At 49.2% G+C, this 23,957-nt stretch overlaps 1 protein-coding gene across 1 annotated transcript; it reads right to left on the bottom strand.

Moving 5' to 3' along the window:
- Positions 1-13,970: 13,970 nt before the first annotated feature.
- On the bottom strand, positions 13,971-23,145 carry LOC103105601 (leukocyte immunoglobulin-like receptor subfamily B member 5). Its single transcript, XM_056826288.1, has 9 exons — positions 23,112-23,145; positions 20,498-20,872; positions 20,011-20,079; positions 18,679-18,720; positions 17,681-17,794; positions 17,543-17,582; positions 17,404-17,441; positions 17,257-17,312; positions 13,971-17,075 (listed from the first exon to the last, which is right to left on the bottom strand). Exons 1-9 carry the CDS (start codon positions 23,143-23,145, stop codon positions 16,947-16,949), a joined length of 897 nt encoding a protein of 298 aa, XP_056682266.1. The 3' UTR covers positions 13,971-16,946.
- Positions 23,146-23,957: the final 812 nt, after the last annotated feature.

Genomic DNA, 23,957 nt, shown 5'->3' with positions numbered 1-23,957 from the left:
TAGCCAAGACTACAGGAAGTTGCCATAATATAAGAAGAAAAGAATTAGAATTCTATTTTGATGGGGAAATGTCATTCCCTTGTCTGATTTTTTTTTCATTCTCAGGGATATAGGGAGCCAGCATGATAGTCAAGCTTCATACTTGTTTGAGTACTTCGTAAAGAGTGTAGATACAAGGAAGTCCTACGACTTAAACATAAGTTAAGCGTCGCAACCTCGAGTCTCACTTTAATATTTCTTGTGTGCTCTATTGGCACTATCCAGGTTTAGTCTGTGCTCCTGGTTTTTATCCCTTTTCCTGGAATCAGACACAAACATTAATCATAGTCCTATAATATTTTATCAATAAATGGCAGGTTCCCATAGTTTAAAGCTTTTAGGCATATATTGATATTATAGCAAGAGTATATATATTAACTTGTATTACTGCAGGGGAAAAAATAATATTAATATTAATTATGTGTACCTTCAGTACAAAAAATGAGAAAAAAATCAAATATTCTGATCAAAAAAGAAAAGAAAAGAAATAAGAAAAATAAGAAAAAAATCAGTAATTCAATATATTCTTGAAAAAAAAAGCCATCCATTTGTCTATGGATTATTATCTCCAATTCATATGATAAGATAGAGTCACAATTCATATGATAGGATAGAGTCAATCAGTCTCAGCAGAAGATGCTTTCTTCACATGTGAGCAGTGAATCCAAGAGTCTCTTTCTCCAATCTTTATAGATGTTGGAGTAGTTAATAATATTTGGAATGGTCCTTCCCATGATGGTTGAGTTGCTCCAGTTCGCTTGAAATTCTTGATATAAACTTTATCTCCTGGGTTCAGGTCATGCAGAGAAAAGTCTAATGGTCTGGCTTGTACTGCGGCTCCAGATTCATGAAGTTCATGTAGTTTGTGCTGTAACTCCTGTATAGAGGAAGCAATAGTAATATCTCCCCCTAATAGCAATGTATAAGCCGGGGAGAAAGGCTTAGCCTGTATAGGCGGATGTCCAAAAAGCATCTCAAATGGTGAAATATGTAAGTCTCCTCTAGGCCTGCTTCTAAGATAAAATAGGGCCAGAGGGAGAATTTCAGGCCATTTTAAATGGGTCTCAGTGCATAATTTGACAATCATAGTCTTAAGTTCTTTATTCATCCTCTCCACTTGGCCTGAGCTCTGGGGGTGATATGGAACATGGAATTTTGGAGTTATCCCCAAGCAAGAATATATTTGGTTTAAGACAGAATCGGTAAAATGACTCCCTCTATTGGAGTCAATACGTGCTGGCAGGCCAAAATGAGGAATAATTTCCTTTAAAAGTATCTTTGCAACAAAATCTGATGTGGCTCGGGTCGTAGGAAATGCTTCCGGCCATCTGGTTAGTTTATCTACAATTACTAGACAAAATTTATAACGTCCAGCCTTTGGCATCGTTATGAAATCTATCTGTAGATGTTCTAGATGTACTTCTAATGATAATGAGCCATCTGGGGAGCAGATTATTGTGGCTCTGAGTTTGCATAGAAGGTCCCTCCCCAGCAAATTTAAAGGGGAGTCAGGCATCAAAAGGAAGGAGTGTTGTACCTCTAGGGGTCCTACAGACACCATTCTAGGAGGAAGTCTTTTAACTCTTTGGGTTATTCCTGATACTCCCATTACATTCTCTGAGCCAACAGAATAACATTGTAAATCAGGTGTTCTCTTTAATACAGACCAGGAAGCTCCAGTGTCTAATAGACAATCATAATAGGTGTTTAAGGTAACATGGGGTTCATTAGTATGGGGGGAGCAGTGGATAGGGACAATGGGTAGTAGGACATCAGGGTCTGGGAAATCAAAGGTTGTATCCTCTGATTCCTGTGCCCCAGCCCCCCCCGGGCACCATCATTGTGTTTGGGATATTCCTTGGGCACCCCCCTGAAGGGCACCTCTCTGAGGGTCATTAGTACCTCGAGTAATTTTTGGACGAGCGCCATTTCTCATATATTGTTGAGTATTATCATTAAAATTTTCTTCAATTTGAGCATTGTCATTAAATTCCCAATTCCTATTTCTATAATTCTGGTTTCTAAAGTTCTTATTTCTATATTCATTATAGTTATTTCCATAGTCATTATTATAATTTCTAGAATTCTGATTTCTATAACCATTATCATAATTTCTATAGTTATTATTTCTAAAACCATTATTAAACTGTGTATTCCTTCCAAACATCTTAAGAAAGGTTCTACATTCCATCATTTTGTGGCCCTTCTTCTCACAGAAGTGCCAAGTAATGGATTGATAATTGGATTTCTGGAGAGGGGCAATTGTCGTTGGTTCATTATCATGCCCACTTTCTAATTTAGTTATCCTATCTATTACACATCTCATTTTTTTCTTCATTTCCTCCATGTCATCATTATTTTCTTTCTCCTTTTCTTCGTTTCCCTTAAAAACATATATAGCTGTTTTTCGCAATTCTTCAAGGTCCATATCTGACCATCTTGGGCATTGTGTTTTAAAATAATTTTTAATTACTTTGCAAGAGTTATTTACAAAGATTCTTCTAACTTGTCTTAAACTATTCTCTTTATTTAAGTCCCAATCTAAGTAACTGTCCCCAAACTCGATAATTCTGTCCATAAATCTGGAGGGTGTTTCGTTTTCCTTTTGCTTAATTTTTTCCAGTTCCATCCACTTATCTGTATTGTCCGCACATTCCTTCATGGCCGTGAGGATGGCCTCTCTACAACGGTATAGTTGTAGATAGTCCTCAGGATTATTATAGTCCCATTCGGGATCCTGAGATGGCCAATGTGCTGCATTACGCCCCCGGGTTTTGTTGACATGAGCAATTATTTTATTTTTTTCATGTTCACTTAAAAAAGCCTGTAGTAAGCTCTCAACATCCTTGTAAGACGGATTATACTGAAAAAATATGTCTCCCATCTTTTTTGTTACTAGAAAAGGATCTTGTTCATATGTGGGGATATTTCGTGTAAATTCATTTATTTCTTGGGGAGTAAACGGTATTCTATGTCTTAAAGTCACCACATCCCCATTTCGTCCTATTTCAGGTACTTCTCTTAGAGGAAACAGGCCTCTAGTTGGATTTTGCACCTGTGGGTCAGTTTGACAAGGACAGGTTTCTCTAGGAGGACAAGATCTCCCTTGCATTGGAATTTGGTTTTCTGTAGGAGAGGGAACATGAGAAACTGAGATTGCAGGGGAAGGGTTTTGGGGATTAAATTCAGTCAAGATTTGCACTGCACGAGAGAAGCAGTCTGTTAACTGGGCTATAGGGAAGGTGTTTTCCATCTCTATTTCAGGGAAGGAAATTTCCTCATTCAAAGGTTCAGAAACAGGTCTGTTTCTGGTAGAGTGGTTGTTTGCCAATTGATCCTGTAAGAAACTTTTTAGATCTTCTAACTGGGCTTGCATTTTATTCTCAATTTTTTCTATTTTATCCTCAATATTTTCTATTTTATCCTCAATATTTTTTATTTTAGCATCTCTAAATATAGTATTGAGGAGTACAAAAATGACAGTACCTATTAATATAAAAATTTGGAGGTGTCCTGCATTCCTCAATGCTCCTAATTCTTCAGCTGCCATATAATTGTCAAAGAATGTAGTACTCATTTATATATATATATATTTTGTAATTTCACAAAACACGTGGGGAGCAGGGCAAAGCAACAAACTTTCCACAGGGTTTTTTTTTTCTAATCCAGGAAGTTGTTCCTTAAGGGAAAGGATATTTAGAAACAGCTCTTCCAGCCAGGGCTTTAGGGTCCTGTTGCTGAGATTTAAAACAGCTGTTTTCTGTCTATCAGAGTCACATAGCTGGGAAGTATCCGAGGTCCGATTTGAACCCAGGACCTTCTGTCTCTAGGCCTGGCTCTCAATCCGCTGAGCTACCCAGCTGTCCCTTAAGATTAAAGGGAAGAAAAAGAAAAACTGCTGATTCCAATTTAACTTAAGGAGAAAAGAGAAGAGAGAAAAAAAAATTTTTATACTCACGTGTTCTAGCAGCTGTGTCTTTAAGCCAAGTTTGTTGTTAAAAGGGACTAAGTGGTGAGATGGTAGAGTAAAAAGGCAAGGAATTTCAGTAGTTTATTGAGAGAATTCTTTTAGACTCCCGTGTGGTCAGCCACAAACTGTGATAATTAAAATGTTTGGGATCAAGGGAAATATATATATCAATTATGACCACTGAAATATGTTTTCTACTATGTCTTGGTTTTATATAAATATAAGATGTTTGTCAGGGAATATATTTCCAATTTATGAATATGCCCAAGCCAACTGGGTTTTATAGAGAAATTTAATATATAATACACTGATTAATCAATAGAAAAAAGAGAGAAAGTAAGAAATGAATAAGAATGAATAAATCAGTCAGTTGGTTTTATCACTCACCCAAGATCTCTCTAGGTAAGGCTTCTCATGCCAACCTCAGGCTCCACCTTCAAGAGAGCCTCCTTTCAAGAAATGTTTCCAGAGAATTCTCCTCCTTCAGAGCCAGGCTTCTCTCCTGGTCCTCCCACAGAGCAACCTCCTCAGTCCTCCTTCAGAGCCACCTCGCTTAGAGCAAAACCTCCCCAACCAACCAACTCCAGTCCTCAGACCCGGCTATCTTTAAGGAAACCATCCAAGTTCCCTCCCCTCAGTTCTCACATCTACCAATCACTGTCCATGTCTTTCCTGTGCCAATTGTGGCTCTAGCTTAACCCAGGACTGCCCAGAGGTCTCTGGCTTTGCACATGTCTGTTGAAGGTCATATTCTCAAATAATTAAATCTTGATCCTTTGCTACAGCCCTTCCTAAATCCTGTTACCCTGAGTAGGGTGGAGATTGGAATAATTAAATTTTGATCTATGCTGCAGCCCTTTCCATTGTTCAGCAAAAGGTTTCTGTCCTAAAGTAATCTTAAGAAAGAAGGAGGAGGAACCTCCCTTGCCAATGGTGTTCACATTCCAATGGTGAAATTTCCAACATTCACAAGGCTAAGAAATTTTAAGGTTTACACTAGGCAGCAGTAAGCCAATTGGTAGACTGCAGTTGGTCCCAGTAAAGTGGAGGAAGGGACAGGAAGGGACCTGGAAAAGGGACTATAAAATGCCCTGAACTTCCTGTCTGAAGAAGTTCTTTGAGTTTCAGCTTGGACTGCTCCTTGGGACTTTGGCTTCAACTAGGACTTTGGCTCTTGGACTACTTCTGTTAAGACTGCTCCTTGATCTCCTCCTTTGGAGCTTAGCTTGGGTGAGTGAATAGTTGGCCCCCTTTTCCTGGCTTCTGGAGAGATTAGTTTCTCAGAGGCCTTCCCCCTCTTGGAGGAAGCCATGTGGATTGAACTTTTGTTTAATTCACCACTGGGTCCTCTGGCTGAGGGGTTAACAAGCCCTGCTGGGGTGGAACCAGGGACCAGAGAAACATTTAGTGTGATAGGCTAGACATCTTCTAGACCCTCTTTTTCCATTTCTCTATTTTCACTCTTTCCACCTTTTTGTAAATAAAGCTATAGAAAGTCAATTTGAGTTGAGCTAAGAGAAATTTAAATTGTCAACCAAATCATTCTTAGAATTCTCATATATTTAGTCAAACCATAAAATTTCATTCCTTACATTTTTGACAACCACAAGGTTTGAGGAGCACCCTTGATTTTCTGATAATTTCCTTTACCTTCTACTATCTTTAAAACAGCTGAATTACCAGCAGCATAGAGTGACTGTTTTTCCTCAGATAGCAATTAGCCAGCCCTCAGGGCTTTCACCTGGGGAGACACTTCCACTCCACCCCCCTCACCTCATGTGGGAAGCAACCCTTCCCCCCATAAGATTCTGCCTCCCAGCCCCAAATTCCAAAGCACTGGAGGAAGTGAAAAAGTTCAGCTCAGCTTTTTGTTATTAGAAATTGTTAAATTAACAAAGTTGAGCCTTATTTTGTTCCCAGAAGCCTGTTCTTTTCCTTTTTTCCTAGCCCCCGTGTGCCTTTAACATTAGCTTAAGTTGGAGGTGGAACATTGGGGAGAACCATCAGGGAGGGTAGAAGTAAAGATATCTAAAACTGCTCCCTTAACCATGAGAAGCTTTTAGAGCCTACTAAGGGAAAATATTCCAACAGCCCACAACCTTTGCTCTACACTCAAATGTTTTTTTGTCCCAGGCCAGCTTAGAGAAGCAGCTTCCTGCCCACCTGGTCTAGAAGCTGCTCCCTGGAAGCACAATGTAGAAGCATATGGTCCTAGCATTTTACCCTCAAGGGGTTGGAGGCAAGAAAAATCTCTCCCAAACATCTTAGCTAAAATTCAGTCTGTATTCTGTGAGCTTTACCCACAATAAAGTGTGTTTTATTTTTTCCTAAAATACAAAGCTTTTGCTGGTTCCTGAAGACATTTTCAACACCCTCCACTTAAAAGTGGATTGATTAGGGTGTGCCTGTACTTATAATTGTCTCATTTGAAATCCTTAAAAAGACCATACTCTAACCCTAACCTGTAGCCAGTAGTGCCATCTACTAACAAAAAAGTAGAATTGCAAGCAATTTTACTAATTAAATTGAACAATAGTAAATAAACAAAAAAGTAATTCTGATTTTAAACAGCATAGCCCAAGTTGGGAAAATGCGATTTCTTTTTGATTTAAAATGGCTCATAACCCCAGAGAACATTTCACAATGGATATATTTAGCCCTGTTCCTGGGTATATTTATAATAACAGGATACATTGCAGTCTATCTCTCTCTATTAAAAGAAGACTGACAAATAAATAGCCTTAGTAACCTAGAGATTCAAATAATAGATTCATCTCAGCCTCGTTCTGTCTGATGCATTTTCCATCCAATCCAACCAATGATCCCTTCTAGCACCCAACCAATTGCTGAAGTAAAAGGTCAACTTCAAAGAAAACTAGAAAAACTAGAAAATAACTCAAGTGACTTTGAGAAGAAACTGGAAGAGAGTTTGGGGGATCTGAAGACATATAAAAAGCATTGAGGAAAGCTTGAGAAACTCTCAGAGGAAGAAGAGATTTATTTCTCCACTCTCCCTCATCATCAGAGTCAACTTAGTCTCTGTCCCATTGCTCCATGCATTTCTGCTCATACTCAAACCACATCTTCTCCTTATCCAGTTCTAACTACCTCTAAATCTGCTCAAACTCCTCCCACCCAAACTATTCCCTCTCCTAAACCCATTTCCTATACTATTGAGACCCAAACTCTTCCCATATGACCTATTTCCCTACCCACAGCCATTACCTGCTCTATAGAAACTCTAAAAAAAGCCTAGAGACAGAACAAAAATAATTCAGCTAAAAGTGTTTCCCCTTAAAGGGCTGCTCTGCCCCTCTCTGTTTCCCATCGTCCCCGCCTCCCTGGCCAGCCCTGTCCTTCCTTCTTCACCAGCCTGGTGTTTCCTCTGTCCCTGCCCTTTCCTCCTCATGCCTTGGTTTTTCCTGAGAAAGGTGGACTCCAGCCTGGCCTAGACAGAAGGTAGACAGCAATGGGGAAGAGAGAGAGACCCCCATCCTGCCCTCAGAGCAAGTGGTTACTCATTGGGTTGGGGGGACATCAGAGCTGGGGGAGTCTCAGAGCCTTGGGGGAGGTAATGATCTTTTTGGTGCCTGGAACAGAGAGAGGAGGAGGTGGGAAAACTTGGGGGTGTTTAACATGCCTCCCCTCCCCCCATATCCCCATCCCCCACCTCAGGGCTGCTCTGCCCTCCTCTTGTTCCCCTATAACTTCCTCAAACCCCTTCCTGGGCTGAATAGAATATTTTCTGGATGAGGGGTGTCTAGAGGGATCATTAGGAGAGGCCTCACTGTCTACACTCTCTGAGGATGACCCAGTGCCCTTCCCTCTGAGTCTCCTCTTCCCCAGCCCTCCTGGCCTCTGGGGTCCCCTGGGACAGGCCTGATCAGGCAGGGAAGAGCCCTAGGGCAGAGGGAGCCTGGGAGAGCTAGGGGGGCTGGGAGGGGCTCAGGCTGCCTCACCTGAGACAAGGAACACCAGAGGGGCTCTGGGGGAGGACCACTGATAGTGGGAAGAACTATGAAAGCCATAGCATTGGTAAGTGCCATCATGGGTTAGATTCACAGCAAGGAAGAAGTCAGCCTGATACATCCCTCTATGGATGCCGGTCCTGCCCCGGTTGATCTCTTCTCCATCCTTGCACAGGATGCACCAGTCATACCATTGCTCTGACGGACACTGCAGGGTCAGGCTCTGTCCTGAGGCCACCTCAGAGCTGGGCAGGGCTGCCAGGGAGGGCGGGGCAGAGAGGCCTGGGGGGGGGGGGAGACCCTGGAGTTAGAGCAGGAGCAGCCCTGGGGCAGGGAGGGGGCAGATGAGGCTGGGAGGAGGCCTGGGCTGGGCTGGAAGGTTCAGCTTTGAGAGAGGAAATATCAGGTGTGTGAGGGGAGAGAAAGACCTTGGACAGCTCTGGAGCAAGGAAGGGGGGGGAGGGGGCTTTGTGATCTACTGGGATAGGCTTGAGGAAAGTTAGATGCTCAGCTGTGCCTCCTGATCTCCCTCAACACTCTGGCCTAGGCTGGGAGAGGGTCCTGGGCAGCAACAGCTCCACCCTCTGCTCTCTCCTGGCTTGGTGAGGGGCTACGTTGTCACTGGGAGATGCCTCACTAGCCCTGGCCTATCCCCAGGGAGCCCCCAGCTCTGCCTGGTCTCCTGAAGTCCAAGTTAAGCTTCTCCTGTCTTCTTTCTGACCCCAAGATGGGAGCTGAGTGAGGAAGCTCATGGGGCAGTGGAGAGAGCCCTGGGCCTGGAGTCAGGAAGGCCTGAGTTCAAATCCAGCCATCCCAACTAAGTGATCCTCAGCATGTCACTTCCTCTCTGACTCAGTTTTCTCATCTGTAAAATGGGGATCACACTGGCCCTGACCTGGCAGAGTTGCTGTGAAGGTCCAATGAGATAACAAGGATAATGTGTTTGGCACATAGTAGGTACTACAGAAATGCTGGTTCTTTCCCTCTTCTGCCAACCCCAGAAGGAGAGCTGAGGCAGACACAGGGGAGAAGCCAGGAAGGGCAGAGCCAGAGGGATACTCGGGGCCAGGCTGGGCTGGGGAGGGACCCAGAGCTGTGGAGACCCTGAGCCAGCCCTGCCTGGGGGGAGGATCTGCCTTACCTGTGACCACCAGCTCCAGGGGGTCACTGAGCTCTGACCATCCATAGAATGGATGTCCTTAGAAGCACCAGTAAGTCTCTGCATCATGTGATGTCACCGATGGGAGGGAAAACTCAAACTCATTTCCAGTTTGTCTCACAGCTTTGATCTGTGACCATCCAGATCTTCCATTTTTCTCCAGCAGCCACCGGAAAGGCCGCCATGGCCCCCTGCACCTGAGGGTCACAGCTCCCCCTTGGGACACCAAAGAGCCTTTCTCTGCCCTGAGGGAGGGTTTGGGGAGTCCATCTGGAAGGGAAGGAGAGCTGTTAGGTCCAGGAGCTCCCCCTTCTGTAGGTATGATGCCCCCACCCTGGTCCCCTCTCTATAGACTGTCAGCCCAGCCCAGACCTCCCCCAGCTCCCTCCCCTGGGTCAGTTGTGTCCTCTGGGAGGGGCACTGTGGGAGGAAGGACTCACCTGCTGCCTGGGTCCTTGTCCCCTTGCACAGACACAGCCCTGGCAGAGAAGACCCTGATTACTCTCGGCTCCCCCAGCATCCCCACAGGAAGGACAGAGACAGCTCAGGACCAGGGCTTAGGGCTGCTGGGAGGGAAGGAGGCTGGAGCCCAGGAGACCTCTCTAAGGGTCCCAGCTTCTCTCTCCAACCCCACCCTTGCTGTGTGACCTTAGACTTGTCACTCCCCTTCTCTGGAGGAAAGTTTCCCCCTCAGCACAGTGTGTGGGGGGGGTGGGGGGGTCAGGTAGGACTTGATGGTGGGTAAAGTCCCCTCTAGGGTGGGAGCTGCTGAGGACTCACTGAGGCACAGCAGGACTGAGAGGGCAGGAGTCATGGTGCTCCCAGAGCCTGGTGGGAGAAGGGACTGAGGCTGACCTGGGGCTGGTCTGAGGCACAGGATGACATCAGGGCCAGCTCTGCACTGTGTCCCCACCCGGAGCCTCTCTGACCAGCTTCTCTTCTCCTTCCTCTTTGTGGGTCCTGCTTAACTGATGGCACATGCCGATGGGGTGAGGGGCTGTGTGTGGGTTTGGCAGGATGGTGGAGAGTCATCTGGGGTCAGAATCCTGGAACACTCCCTGCTTTTTCCTGATTCAGGCCCCCTTTCCAGGGACGGGTGCCCTGGTCAGCTTTAGCAGCAGCTTCCAGGGTTCTCTGCTCAGCTCTCCTGAAGAGATGCCACCTCAGAGCCTTTTGGGCTGATTCTATTTGCTTAGCAGTGGGTCACTCTAATGCCAGAACCCTCCTGCCCCTGGGGCTGCCCATTGGGTTGCAACCCACATGGTGGTAGGACCAGGGGGATGAGGGAGTGTAATTAGCCTTTGGGAGGTGCAGTCACCTCTTTTAAGGGCTGGGGGCTGGGGAGGAGACCCCCTCCTGCCCTCCCTGCAGCCTTTAGTGGCAGACAGGGGAGGGAGAAAGGCAGGGTAGTGGCCTGAGCTCTCCACTGCTCCATTTCCCAGAGCAGGAAGCAGCAGCCCAGAGATAGGATTGGAGGTGCCAGAGGTCCTAGAACAAGTGCTGGGCACAGCCAGGACCTAATGAAAGCCCTCTGAGTCTCCTGCTAGTTCTCTTCCCATCACATGTGTCTACACTGGCTCTGCTCTCCTCTCACTCAGCCTAGTTCTGCCTCCACACACTTGCCCACTTCTTCTGCTCTTGAGTAATATTGTGGTAGCTGATAGACATCCTTCCTGTCTTAAGAGGCTGGGAAATGACCGCTGAGCCCCCATATGTCCAAAATCGCAAATGGGCCCCTTGAAGGGGAATAAGACGTGCTACAGACGAGGGCCCTCATGAGGTGGTAACTTGAGCCTAGGTGGATTGTCCTGTGCCCTAGGTGGGGGCCCTTTGGGCAAGAAGAATAGATGTGGTTTTGCTAGCACAGGGGACAGAGCAGGGTTCAAATCTGGCTTCAGACACTTCCTTACTGTGTGACCCTGGGCAAGTCACTTACCTTGATTGCCCAGCCTTTACCACTTTTATTTCTTAGAATTGATACTAAAACAGAAGATGGGTGTTCAAAAACATGAGCCTTAGGTGGGAAGCTCCAGAGTCCTCAAGGATCCTCAGTACTGATGCCTTTTCACTTCCTTACCTGAAGCTTCCCTTCATTTTTTGAGGAACCGTTTTCACCTTTGAGTGTTTTAATATACCTTTCTGAAGGGTGGATTATTTAAACCCTCTAACTCTGAATGGTCGCACACACCAGAGCCACCACCCAATGGGTGCCATCTTTCAGCTGGATTTGGCATCTTCCCCCCTGGGTGCTCCTGAGGAGCTGCGTCCTCTTCCTCCGTGTCCTTGCTAGGGCTCAGCACAGGATGTGAGCTCTACTCCCCTTCTCAGGCTGCAGTCAAGGATCTGTGTCTCCTTCTGTGTCTCCTCAGGGCCCAGCACGTGGCCCACATCGCCTTCTTCTCTTTCCTCAGCCTCCAGCCCAGGCCTTGGATTTCCCTTCTCTCTGCTCTCAGCATCCTGCTCTGCTCTGTTTCCCATCCATCCCTAGATAAGGAGTCCAGGGCCCGAGTCTCCTCTCAGATCAGACTTCTCAGCCTCCAGGACAGGCCTGTCATCGGCCTCTTTGTCCCAGTCTGTCCTCAAGGACCAGTTTGTAGGAGATGCCAACAGAGAAGCTCCTCCAGCAGCTGGACCTGGTCAAGGAGGAGATCCCAGGTGGGTTCAGCATAAGTCAGGTGGCCAGGAGCTGCCCTTGGCTATCACTGGATGCCATTCTCTTCTCTGCCTCCTCCTCCCTTCTCCTTTCTCAACTATGCCTGAAATATTGGGCTTTGGGGTCGGAGGACATGGCAGGAAGTAGGGGGAGGTATGGAACCTCAGTAGCAGAAACAGCTGGTGCTCCTCCCCCAGACTGGCTGCTGACTCCACTGTTCCTGCTCCACGCTGGGCCATTCGTGGCAAGGTGAGATCAGAGACCCCCATCAGGGATCAGCCAAAGCACCAACCTTCCTGAGTCTAGCCTGTAGCATGGCTTTTGCTCACAGCCTGTCAGGGCTTCTGCGTCAGCCATGATCGTCCATCTGACAGGAAGTAGAAGCTAAACATCCTCAGAGAGGACTCCAGGGTTGCAGCCATCTTTGGTCCTGGGAGCGCAGCCATGGGGGAGGAACCAAACTGGGTCTGGGCATGTCATTGGCCCTGGAACTGCTGGGTCTGGACACAATCCCTGTTGCTGTCCTCTTGGCTGAACTCAACATGCCCATCTCTGCCTTTCCATTAGGGATCCCCTTTCCTGGGATCCACTTCCTCACCTTTACCAGGCAGAACCCCCAACATTGCTGCAAGTTCTGGTCCCTCCCTTCCTCTTACATGCAGCCTTTCTTGACTTGACTCCTCCCTTTCCCCAAATTGCTGAGGCTTTACCAACAGGAAAGAATGAAGTTCAGTACATCCAACATGTCAAGTGATACTTTCAACACTGTCCCTCAGACTTCAAAGTTATACTGACCTTCAATTTGATTGGGAAGGGGTGTGTTGCTCAGTGCACTGAGCTAGGACCAGAGGCAGGAGATCCTGTGTTTAAATCTGGCCTCAGATTTTTCTTGGCTGTGTGACCCTGGGCAAGTCACTTAACCCTCATTGCCTGGCCCTTTCTGCTCTCCTGCCTTGGAACCACTACAAAGTATTGACTCTAACATGGAAGATGAGGGCTTAAAAATAATTAGAGTGGGGAACATGCCCCAGAAGAGATTCTTCAGTCAAGCACTCCCATTACCTGAGACCTAAACAGGTGAGATGATCTCTGCCCAAACTACAAGTCATCCTTGGACCTGGATTCTGCTAGTCTGGGTTTTAGCTTCACTCAACAGCATGGTCACAACGGTGAAATACGCAAGTGCACCACCTGGACCCAGGGTCCTTGAGCCACATGAAGACAACAGGGAGGTGAGTCTTCTGATATGGGGGTACAAGCCTCCCCTAGACACCCCAACACCCCAGATTGTGAGTGAAGTCTGAGAGTGCATAAAAGACTCATTTCTCCTGACATCCCTGCAGTGCTAAGGGAAGGTGACTTTGATTAAGAGGAAGCCCCTCTCTGGGCTCTCTAGTTTTGATGAACACAGACAGGCAACTCCCAGATTGCTCCTGAGAAACTGAATATCCTCCAAATTGGACAGTTAACCTCCTTGTGACTTTGAGGCAGGCACAGGACATAACTGATGGCACCTGGCTGAGAGGGGGTGGGATGACAAGATCAAGTTGTAGGTTTTCTGGAGCAAGACACACACACACACACACACACACACACACACACACACACACACACACACAGAAAGAGAGCCAAAGACCAGGTGGTGTGTGTTGGTGATGGAATAATAATGTGTTCAAAGGAATAATAAACTGGAGGGATTCCATGTGAACTGGAATGATGCAGTGAGAGGAGCAGAACCAGCAAAATGTTGTACACAGAGACAGATATGCTAAGGCACAATTTAACATAATGGACTTCTCTACTAGCAGTAATGAAGTGATTCAGGACAATTCTGAGAGATTTATGAGAAAGAATGACATCCACATCCAGAGGAAGAACTGTGGGAGCAGAAACACAGAAGAAAAGCAGCTGCTTGATTACTTGGGTCAAGGGGGATATGATGGGGGATGTACCTGCTAAATGATCACTCTATTGCAAATGTAGCTGACCTACAGCTACAAGGTATTCTTGCATGGGTTTGAGCACCTAAAAGGGAAACCAGGACCTGGGGGAATATGGGTGGAAGGGTTAAACAATAAGGTAGGAAGGACATAAAGAGGGAAAATAGCCACAGAGGCACAGCATCACATCCAGCCTGTCAGCTCTTCCTCTGATGGTGAGAGAGAGAATGTCCCACTGACAGGTGAACTGAGTTTTATTGAGGTTTCCAGGAATGGGGGATGTGGGAGAGCCAATCAAACAGGAGGTGTGATAGAGACATTAGCATCATAGTGGCAATCAACAACAACAGAAAAGAAAGGAACACAACACACTGGCCCAGTGAGTTCCCAGACCAGAAGCTCAATTCATAGTCCTACTTCCTCTACAAGCCTCGCACCCTCTCATCCAAATACTGAGTGTGTCTTTGCCATTACATAGAAGCTATAGAAATTGCATGCCAGCCTTTCAGACTGCAGACAAGGGGGGAGGTTTGAGCTCCACAAAACTGGAGCCCCAATTCAATTCAAGGATCCAGAAATCAATCATGGGAAATACCAGAAATATCCCCATGAGGCTGGTCCATGAACACCTTGCTCATCAGAGTCAGCTTTTGAATACATCTTTAATACTTTCATGGTTCCTTCATCCCTGGAACACTTCAGCAAATAGCAATAATATGGAAACAGGTCTTGATCAATGACACATGTAAAACCCAGTGGAACTGCTCATTGGCTGTGGGAGCGTGGTGGAAGAAGGGAGGGGAAAAAACATGAATCATGTAACCATGGAAACATATTCTGAATTAATTATAGAAAATTTTAAAAATGCTCCAAATAACTATTAATTAAAGAAATTAAAATAAAAATAATCCTGAGATACCACCTTGTAGTTATCAGAGTAGCTAATATGACCAAAAGACAAATGATGAATGTTAAAGAGAATTTTATAAAACTAGAACACTAATATGCTGTTGGTGAAATGGATACAATCATTCTGGAGAGCAAATTGGAACCATTTCCAAAGGACAAAACCAGTTTGTTCTTTCAGGATACAGAAAGATTTATTAAGGCTCTGAAAGCAAACTGAGGCCCTACATCCAGAGCTGGGGTGTGGTGTGGGGGGAGAAGCTGCTACTTTGCTGGGGTCTGGGATCTCAGCAGCTGAGATGATGGCCAGGGTTGGTGTGGAGGCAAAGGTTTGGTCATCTTCTCCTCAGAGGGTCTCTGTGGTTCTCACCAGCTTTATGAGGTGAGGGCACACTGGGAAACCTTTGGAACAAGGGAGTCGATATCCCCTGCACCCCAAGTGGGTCTCAGGCTCCTCCTTGTTCCCTAATCAACCAGGCTGGGTTTTTGTTTTTGCTTTTTGGGGGGAGTCACTGTGACCAAACCATTTATTTAACAAAAATATTACAAGAGCAGCAGCAACGAAAAGTAATACTAAAGGGTGCAATAAAGGGTCTGGGGAAATGCAGTCGAGGTCTTGATTGACTCAACAACAGCACTACAAGTCAGTATCCCAAAGAAATCAAAGATGGTGGAAAGGACCAACTTGTTCAAAAATACTTATAGCAGCTCCTTTTGCAGTGGAAAAGACCTGGGAGCTAAAGGGTTGTCCATCAATTGGGGAATGGCTGAACAAGCTGTGGTGTGTGGTTGTAATGGAGAACTATCATGCCAATAGAAATGATGGACCTGATGATCCCAAAAGAACCTGGGAAGATTTAGATGGAGTGATGCAAAGCGAGTTGAGCAGAACCAGCAGACTATTGAACACAATAACAGCAATAATGTGGATGATCAACACTGAATAACTGAGCCATTATCAACAAAACAACCATTATTAACAACCAGGACAGCTCCAAGAGACTCCTCATGAACACGTCTCTCATGCCATTCTTCACTTTATTTCCACCAGCCAGTTTTCTCTTGTGCTGCCAATATGTGTCTTCTTTCACTACATAATGAAGTGGAAATATGTATTGAATGATCACCATGGACAGCACATGTCACTACTCGCCATCTTGGGAAAGAGGGAGGGAGAAGCATGGAGTGCCAAGTATAAGAAAATGAATATTAAAGTTGTATTGACATGCAAAATGAATAAATAAAGGCATCTATTCCAGCCAGAAGCCAGCTTTTCATCATGGGTGGGAGTATATTAATGAGGTATGAAAATCTGGTTTTCTCTTTAGACAAGAGGGAGAAGAGGAGAAGGGGCAGTCCTAGCAGTATTGGGGTCTGGGATGGATGAAGGGAAAAAGTTCCTTAAATCCCTCAAATAGATGCACTTCTGGAAGGAGCATCTGAGCTGTGGACTTCCCTGCTAGCTTCTCCATCAAGGCTACAAACTAGAGCTCTGTGGGCAAGAACACCCCAGGATCTGTAGTGATGGGGAGCTGGACTAAGTGGTATTTATTTTACAGAGGAGGAAACTGAAATCACAGAAGGAAAGGGACTTGTGCAGGCAAATAGCAGAGCCAGGTCCAACCCCTGGTCCTTCATCTCCAATTCCAGGCCTCGTTAGGTAACCCTGAAAGTCCATGAAAAGACCTGAATTGATGGACCAAACTGTGTATAGATTTGGGGGATGCTGTATTTGGATGAACCCCAGCCTGTGAGGAGGGAACCTGGGCCAAGGGAAGCAGAGCAGGGGCTGCCAGAAACGGTCCTGGGTTTAGCAGAGCTTGCCCACTCGTCTGAGGCTTCAGCATCTGAGTGTAAGTTCTGGCATCTTTTTTCCTGTACAGGAGCTTGGTGGGCTGGGGCTGCCCAGGCAATACCCCTCCTCCCCTGAGGGCCAGCCTCCGCCTCTCCTCTAGAGTTAAGTCTGTTCTGCCCCTCTTATACAGCGTATTCCCCCTCTACAGTGTAATGACAGATCTCTTATGGGGGGGCAGATAATTTCTAATTTGTAATCAGTGGCTGGTCGCCCCTCTGTGGATGTCAGGGTCCCAGCATTCCAGAGGGCACATTTCTCCCCCCCAGAGTACCAGAGAGAACAAATCCCCAGAGTTTTAGGCCTTTTTGCATTTGTGCTTTTCCTCTTGGGGTGACAAGCCAAAGTTCTAATGGCAGGGTGACTTGGGGAATAAGGTAGGACAGGGTCTGCCCTCAGGAAGCAGAGGGAGAATGAAGGAGCAGCTTCTTCTTCTGGCCCCCCAGGCTTGGGCTAAGCTCACCGAAGGGCAGCATAGACACTGGGCTCCATTGGAACAGATGGGGGAGGGGGCTCAGCCCCACACTTGAGGCTCTTGTGGTCCAGCTGGGCGTAGGTCACTTCCTGAGGGCCTTCTCTTTGGAGAGCCTGACAGGAGAAGAGGAAGCAGGAGGAGGTGAGGGGACTGAGGGGGCATTGGGGAAGGAGGGGCAGGACCCTGAACCCAGCAACCCTTCCAGCTGTGTGTGACTAAAGGGAAGGTCTCCCCCTCTCTTCCCTCCATAAGAAGATCTCTGGGCAAAGGAGGAGAGATCTCTGAGTGACTCACGGATGTGTCCTCTTGTCCAGCTTCCTCTGTCTGTGTGTCATCATTCACAGCAGCATCTGGAGACAAGAGGAGAAGGGATGAGGGGCCAGGAAGATGGCTCTCCCCAGGGCAGGCTTTGCCCTCCTGCCCCACCTCCCTGTCACTCACACACAGTCTCCTCTAGGGTGCTCCCTGCTTGTTCTGAGCTGGGGAGGAAGAAGACACAGAAAATTGAGGGGGAGGGTCTGAGAAGGGGGAATACACTGGGGTGTTATAGGAAAAATGTGGGGTTTTTTGGGGTCCCTACCTTCTGGTGGTCTTGATGTCTGCCTCTCTGTCCCTTTTCCCTGTAAGGAGAGTGGGGGGGAGGTCAGGCTTCAGTGGGTCCCAGCTCAACCCCAATTAGACCTTCAGCCCGGGAGGCCCCACAGCCCCAAGAACTCACCCAGTCTGGGCTGATACTGACAGTGATGAAAGTAAAGGAGGGAGAGGAAGAGGAAGATCAGGATGAGGAAGGCTGAGATGCCCACCAGGATGCTCACTTGGAGGATGGAGAGACCTGAGGAAGCCAAAGAGGAAGACCAAGGTTGGGGGAGACAGAATAATACTGATGTTTGTGGAGGCCCCAGTCCAAGGGGGAAGAGAGACCCAGCCCTGTGGTCTGAGATGCCCCAGGGTGAGGGGAGGAGACCCAGCCCTGTCCTCAGGGACCCCCCAGGCTCCCTCAGTCATTCAGTTCTCCAGACTTCTCTGAATCACCCACCCTGGGCTAGACCCTGTGCCAGGCAGCCCAGAGAATACACAGAGAAAACAGAAAAGCTCTTGCCATCCAGGTGTTCACATTCTCCTGCAATATTGTTAGGCCCTCTAAAAATAACTTGATTTCCTCCATCCATTGATGCCAGTCAAGTTATTTCTTTTTTTTAAACCCTTATATATATACTGTATATTATATATATATATATATATATATATATATATATATATATATATGTATATACTGTGTATTGGCTCCAAGGCAGAAGAGTGGTAAGGGCTAGGCAATGGGGGTCAAGTGACTTGCCCAGGTTCACACAGCTGGGAAGTGGCTGAAGCCAGATTTGAACCTAGGACCTCTCATCTCTAGGCTTGGCTCTCACTCAATCCACTGAGCTGGGGAATGGGACAAATGTTGTAGATCAGGACAGGCTTCCGGTAGGAGGTGACTTCTAAGATTAGTCTCAGAGACACCTTTGCATAGTAAGAGAAATAAGTGAAGAAGCAGAGCATTCCAGGCAGAGGACACAGCCTAGGCAAAGGCTCAGAGGTGAGAGAGAAGATTCAGAAGGAGCTTCAGGAGTAGTAAGAAATGAGGATAGCCTGGATGGAACAGGCAGACCCTGACTGGACACCCAGCCCCGCTGCCTCCCTCTACTTTCTGTCAGGATTCCTCCAGGTTCTCACCTGAGGGCTTGTTCTCAGACTCAGGGCCTGTAGAGAAGGTCTCTGAGGATGAGGAAGGGGCAGAGTTAGGGGCTCTGCAGGGAGGCCCAGAGAGGCCTGGAGAGCTGGAGGGTCTGGAGACAGTGTATGAGCCCAGCTGTGCCTAGACTTGCTGGGTGAGGGATGTTGGACTAGTCCCTCCTCTCTATGGGCTTCATGGATTTCCCATCTGTCAAATGGGTCTGAGCTCAGGACCTCTCCTGGCCTCATTCTGAGACTTGGTGCTCCTGTGATTGCTGTGACCCCTCTCTGAGCTCCTGGGGGCAGGCAGGGACTCCAGGAGGAGAATGAAGGAGCTGGTGTGGCAGGGAGGGACCCTCTGAATCCTCCTCAGGGCTCCTTGTCCTGGCTGAAGGGCCCTGAGGTTGTACCCAGCCTTCGGGCCAGAACCCTGAGACTGCAGGATCAGTGGATGCTGTGCTGGGCAGAGGAGGGAGGAGGGGGAGGAGGGCCATCAGGTGCATAGGGGAATTGGGGTGCCTGAGAGACCCCCCTCTATACTGGGGAAGCCAGGAAAGAGCAGAGCACCCCCCCAGTCCCAGCTATGGCTGCATGGGTGAGGAGGAGAGCCCAAGGGCTTCTGGGGAAGGGGAGATACGGGAGAGCATTTGGGGCTTTAGAGGGACCCAGAAATCAAGAGAGGAGAATGGAGGGGGACTCAGGAAACCCAGAGGTGCCAGCAACAACTGAGGGACTTCTCTTCACTCTGAGCTCCTCTGGCCAAAGACTGTCCCTGAGAGCTCCCAAGACAAGGACAAAGACGTCATTCTTGTGCCCTCCTTTTGGGATCTGCATATCTCCTGACAGACACCTGTGTCACCCACAGACACCCCCCCACATCCCCTGTCCTAGAAGGCATCCAGCCCTTCCCCAGTGTTCTGTCACCCAACTAGCTCTCCTGGAAAAGCCTCAGACACTCCATCTTGGTTTACCTGGCGGAGCCCCACTTTCCCTGCCAGCTGCCTCTCAGCCTCCACCTCACTCAGAATCCCCTTCAATTAATGGGGTGTTTCTTCATTATGGAGGTGTGGATGTCTCCTGTGGGCTCAGGATCACTTGAACCCATCCCAGGGCTGCTCTGACCCTCTCTGCTCCCCTCCTTCCCCCTCCCTGATCATCCCTGTCCTTCCTTCCCCAGCCTGGTGTTTCCTTTGTCCCCCTCCTCCAGTCCTCCTCATGCCTGTGTTTCCCCTCTGAGAAAGGGGGACTCAGGCCTGGCCTAGACAGAAGGTGGTCAGCAATAGGAGAGAGTGAGAGACCCCCACCCTGTCCTCAGAGCAAGCGGTTACTCACTGGGTGGGGAGGATGTCCGAGCTGGGGGAGTCTTAGAGCTTTGTGGGGGGTGAAGATCCTCTGAAGTGCCTGGAAAAGGAAGAGGAGGAGAAGGGCTCTGGGGGTGTTTAACATGCCTCTCCTCCTCCCATTTCCTCCATTACCCACCTCAGACCTTCTCTGCCCTCCTCTTGCCCCCCCCCCCAACCTCTTTCTGGGACTGAATAGAATATTCTCTGGATGTGGGACCAACATGACTCAGTGGCCTGCTGATGGGAGTGTCTAGAGGGGTCAGGAGGAGCGGCCTCACTGTCTACACTCTCTGAGGATGACCCAGTGCCCTCCCTCTGAGCCTCCTCTTCCCCCAACCCTCCCGGCCTCTGGGGTCCCCTGGACAGGCCTGAGCAGGCAGGGAGGAGACCAAGGACAGAGAGGGAGCCTGGGAGAACTGGGGGGGGGGAGTTTGGGAGGGGCTGGGAGGGCCTGGGCGGGGCTGGGGCTGCCTCACCTGAGAGCCAGAGCAGCAGGGGGGCGCTGGGGGAGGACCACACAGAGGGGGAAGAACTATCAAAGCCGTAACATCGGTAAGTGCCTTCCTGGGTTGGAGTCACAGCAGGGAAGAAGAAGTCAGTCTGATACATCCATCCATGTCTCCGGGTCCCGCCCCGCCTGATCTCTTCTCCCTCCTTGCACAGGGCGAACCAGTCATACCATCGCTCTGACCGACACTGCAGGGTCACGTTCTGTCCTTCGGCCACCTCAGAGCTGGGCAGGGCTGCCAGGGAGGGCGGGGCAGAGAGGCCTGGGGGGGGGGAGACCCTGGAGTTAGAGCAGGAGCAGCCCTGGGGCAGGGAGGGGGCAGATGAGGCTGGGAGGTTCAGCTCTGAGAGGGGAAATGTCAGGTGTCTGAGGGGAAAGAAAGACCTTGGACAGCTCCGGGGCCAGGAATGGGGGAAGTGAGGGGAGGTGAGGGGGGGGGGGGAGGGAGAGGGACAGACAGACAGAAGGAGGAAGGACAGGAGGTGAGAAATAGCCAAATGAGGGCTGATGCTCAGGCGGAGGCAGACAGGAGGCTCCCCCTGCCCCGGGCTGGCAGCCTCATTCCCTGCTTCTTTCTCATACAATCTCCCAGCACAGAATTTGGGGGTCTGACATAGAAGCCAAAGTGAGACCAGAGGAGGGGATTCCGCAAGGTGTAGCAGCAGAGGGGGAGACCCAAAGCCAAGAGAGTTGGCAAAGGCCTGGGCAGGGCAGACACGTGTTCCGGGATTTGGAAAAGGCGGGTGTAGACGGTTGGTCATTTGGGACATCTCTCATTGGCTGCGGGGGGGGGGGGGGGGGGGGGGAGGAGGGGCAGCGGGTCCCGAGGCCATGGAGCTCTCAGCGTGGCACAGACCAGATGGGCTCATGATAGCAATTTGTCTAAATCTGTCTGTCAGCTCAAGGCAGGAGCAGCTGCAGGGTTCTAGCAGGCAGAAGAGCTGCCTTTGAGCCAGACTTCCAGCAGGTACCTGGAGGGGGGCTGATAGTTGGAGGAAAAGGGCTGAAAGGGGGCTCCGGCCCGTCAGGATTGAAGGCTCTTCTCTGCGGTTTGGCTCTTTATCACCTCCCCATGGTAGATCCCTGCTCGCCTCCCAGACCCTGGGGGACCCCCTGGGACAGGCTGAAGAGAGGAAGAGGCTCTGCTGTGCCCCCTGATCCTCCTCAACACTCTGCTCCAGACCTGGGCTGGGAGAGGATCCTGGGCAGCAGCAGCTCCACCCTCTGCTATCTCCAGGCTCTGGGAGGGGCAGGGCTGGCACTGGGAGATGCCCCACTAGCCCTGGCCTATCCCCAGGGAGCCCCCAGCTCTGTCTGGTCTCCTGAGGTCCAAGCTGAGCCTCTCCTGCCTCCTGTCTGACCCCAAGATGGGAGCTGAGTGAGGAAGGTCATGGGGCAATGGAGAGATTCCTGGATCTGGAGTCAGGAAGTCCTGAGTTCAAAGGCAGCCTTCCCAGTATGTGATCCTCAGCATGTCACTTCCTCTCTGCCTCAGTTTCCTCATCTATAAAATGGGGATCACATTGGCCCTGACCTGGCAGAGCTATTGTGAGGATCCAATGAGACAACAAGAATAATGTGTTTGGCACATAGTAGGTGCTACAGAAATGCTGATTCCTCCCCTCTTCTCCCACCCCCAGAGGAAGAGGTGAGGCAGACACAGGGGAGAAGCCAGGAAGGGCAGAGCCAGAGGAACACTCAGGGCCAGGCTGGGCTGGGAGGAACCCAGAGCTGTGGAGACCCTGAGCCAGCACTGTCTAGGGGGGAGGATCTGCCTTACCTGTGACCACCAGCTCCAGGGGGTCACTGCGCTTTGACCACCCAAAGGATGAATGTCTGTAGAGGCATCGGTAGGTCCCAGCATCATGTGATGTCACATATGGAAGGGAAAACTCTCCCTCATTTCTAGCTTGTCTCACAGGTTTGATCTCTGACCATTCATATCTTCGTTTTTTCTCCAGCCTCCACTCTTCAGCCTCCCATGATCCCCTGCACCTGAGGGTCACAGCTCCCCCTTGGGGCACCAAAAAGCCATTCTCTGCCCTGAGGGAGGGTTTGGGGAGTCTATCTGGAAGGGAAGGAGAGCTGTTAGGTCCAGGGGATCCCCCTTCTGTAGGAACCCGCCCCCACCCCGGGTCCCCTCTCTATAGACTGTCAGCCCAGCCCAAACCTCCCCAAGCTCCCTCTCCTGGGGCAGTTGTGTCCTCTTGGCAGGGGCATTGTGGGAGGAAGGACTCACCTGCTGCCTGGGTCCTTGTCCCCTTGCACAGACACAGCCCTGGCAGAGAAGACCCTGATTACTCTCGGCTCCCCCCAGCCTCCCCACAGGAAGGACAGAGACAGCTCAGGGCCAGGGCTTAGGACTGCTGTGAGGGAAGGAGGCTGGAGCCCAGGAGACCCCTGTAAGAGTCCCAGCTTTTCTGCTCCCAACCCCAACCTTACTGTGTGACCTTAGACTTGTCACTCCCCTTCTCTGGAGGAAAGTTTCCTTTGCAGCACAGTGTGTGTGTGGGGGGGGGGGGTCAGGTAGGACGTGTTGGTGGCTAAAGTTCCCTCTAGGGTGGGGGCTGCTGAGGACTCACCCAGGCACAGCAGGACTGAGAGGGCAGGAGTCATGGTGCTCCCAGAGGCTAGTGGGAGAAGGGACCGAGGCTGCCCTGGGGCTGGTCTGAGGCACAGGATGACAGCAGGGCCAGCTCTGCACTGTGTCCCCACCCAGAGCCTCTCTGACCAGCTTCTCTTCTCCTTCCTCTCTGGAGGTCTTGCTTGACTGATGGCGCCATGCAGTGGGGAGGGTGTATGTGGGAGGGATCAAGGTGGAGGGGAAGATGGTTGGTGAGTCATCTGGGGCCAGAACCATGGAACTATTCTTGCATTTTCCTGATGATTCAGGCCCCTGGTCAGCTTTAGGAGCAGCCTCCTGCCTTCCCTCCTCTCCCCCATAACTGGCCATTGCGGGTCTCACTAGTCTCCCAACCAGATCCTGCCCCCAGCCTTGTCTCCTTAAACAGTGCTCAACCCCTAACCAGACACAAAGTGATTCCTGGCTTCTGGGAGTCAAAGAGTTAAACCAAAAGCCCAGAATGAGGGACTGATGGGTGGGTAGCTTTGGGAGGGGCTGCCTGAGAGCCCAGAGTTGGCTCTTCTGTGGTTTTCAGTATTACCTGACTAGCTTCCACCTATGCTCAGGATTGTCTAGACCTTTAGCTTCTGTAGAGTGTCCGTGCTGGGACTCATTTTCCCTGTACTCAGACTGGCAGGTCACATCCTCAGGACAGGATCACCTTTTCCCTAATGCCCATTGCTATAGAGTCCCCATCAGTGTGGTCCCACCATGCCATTCAGGCAGTTGCTCTCTGCAATATCCAAGTGACATGGCTTAGTTCACACTGATTCCACCAACATTCATTTCTTTTACAAAAGGACAT

Source organism: Monodelphis domestica, chromosome 4 (assembly GCF_027887165.1).
Source record: "Monodelphis domestica isolate mMonDom1 chromosome 4, mMonDom1.pri, whole genome shotgun sequence".
In the NCBI taxonomy this organism is placed as follows: domain Eukaryota; kingdom Metazoa; phylum Chordata; class Mammalia; order Didelphimorphia; family Didelphidae; genus Monodelphis; species Monodelphis domestica.
This window is presented reverse-complemented; position numbering and strand designations above follow the sequence as displayed.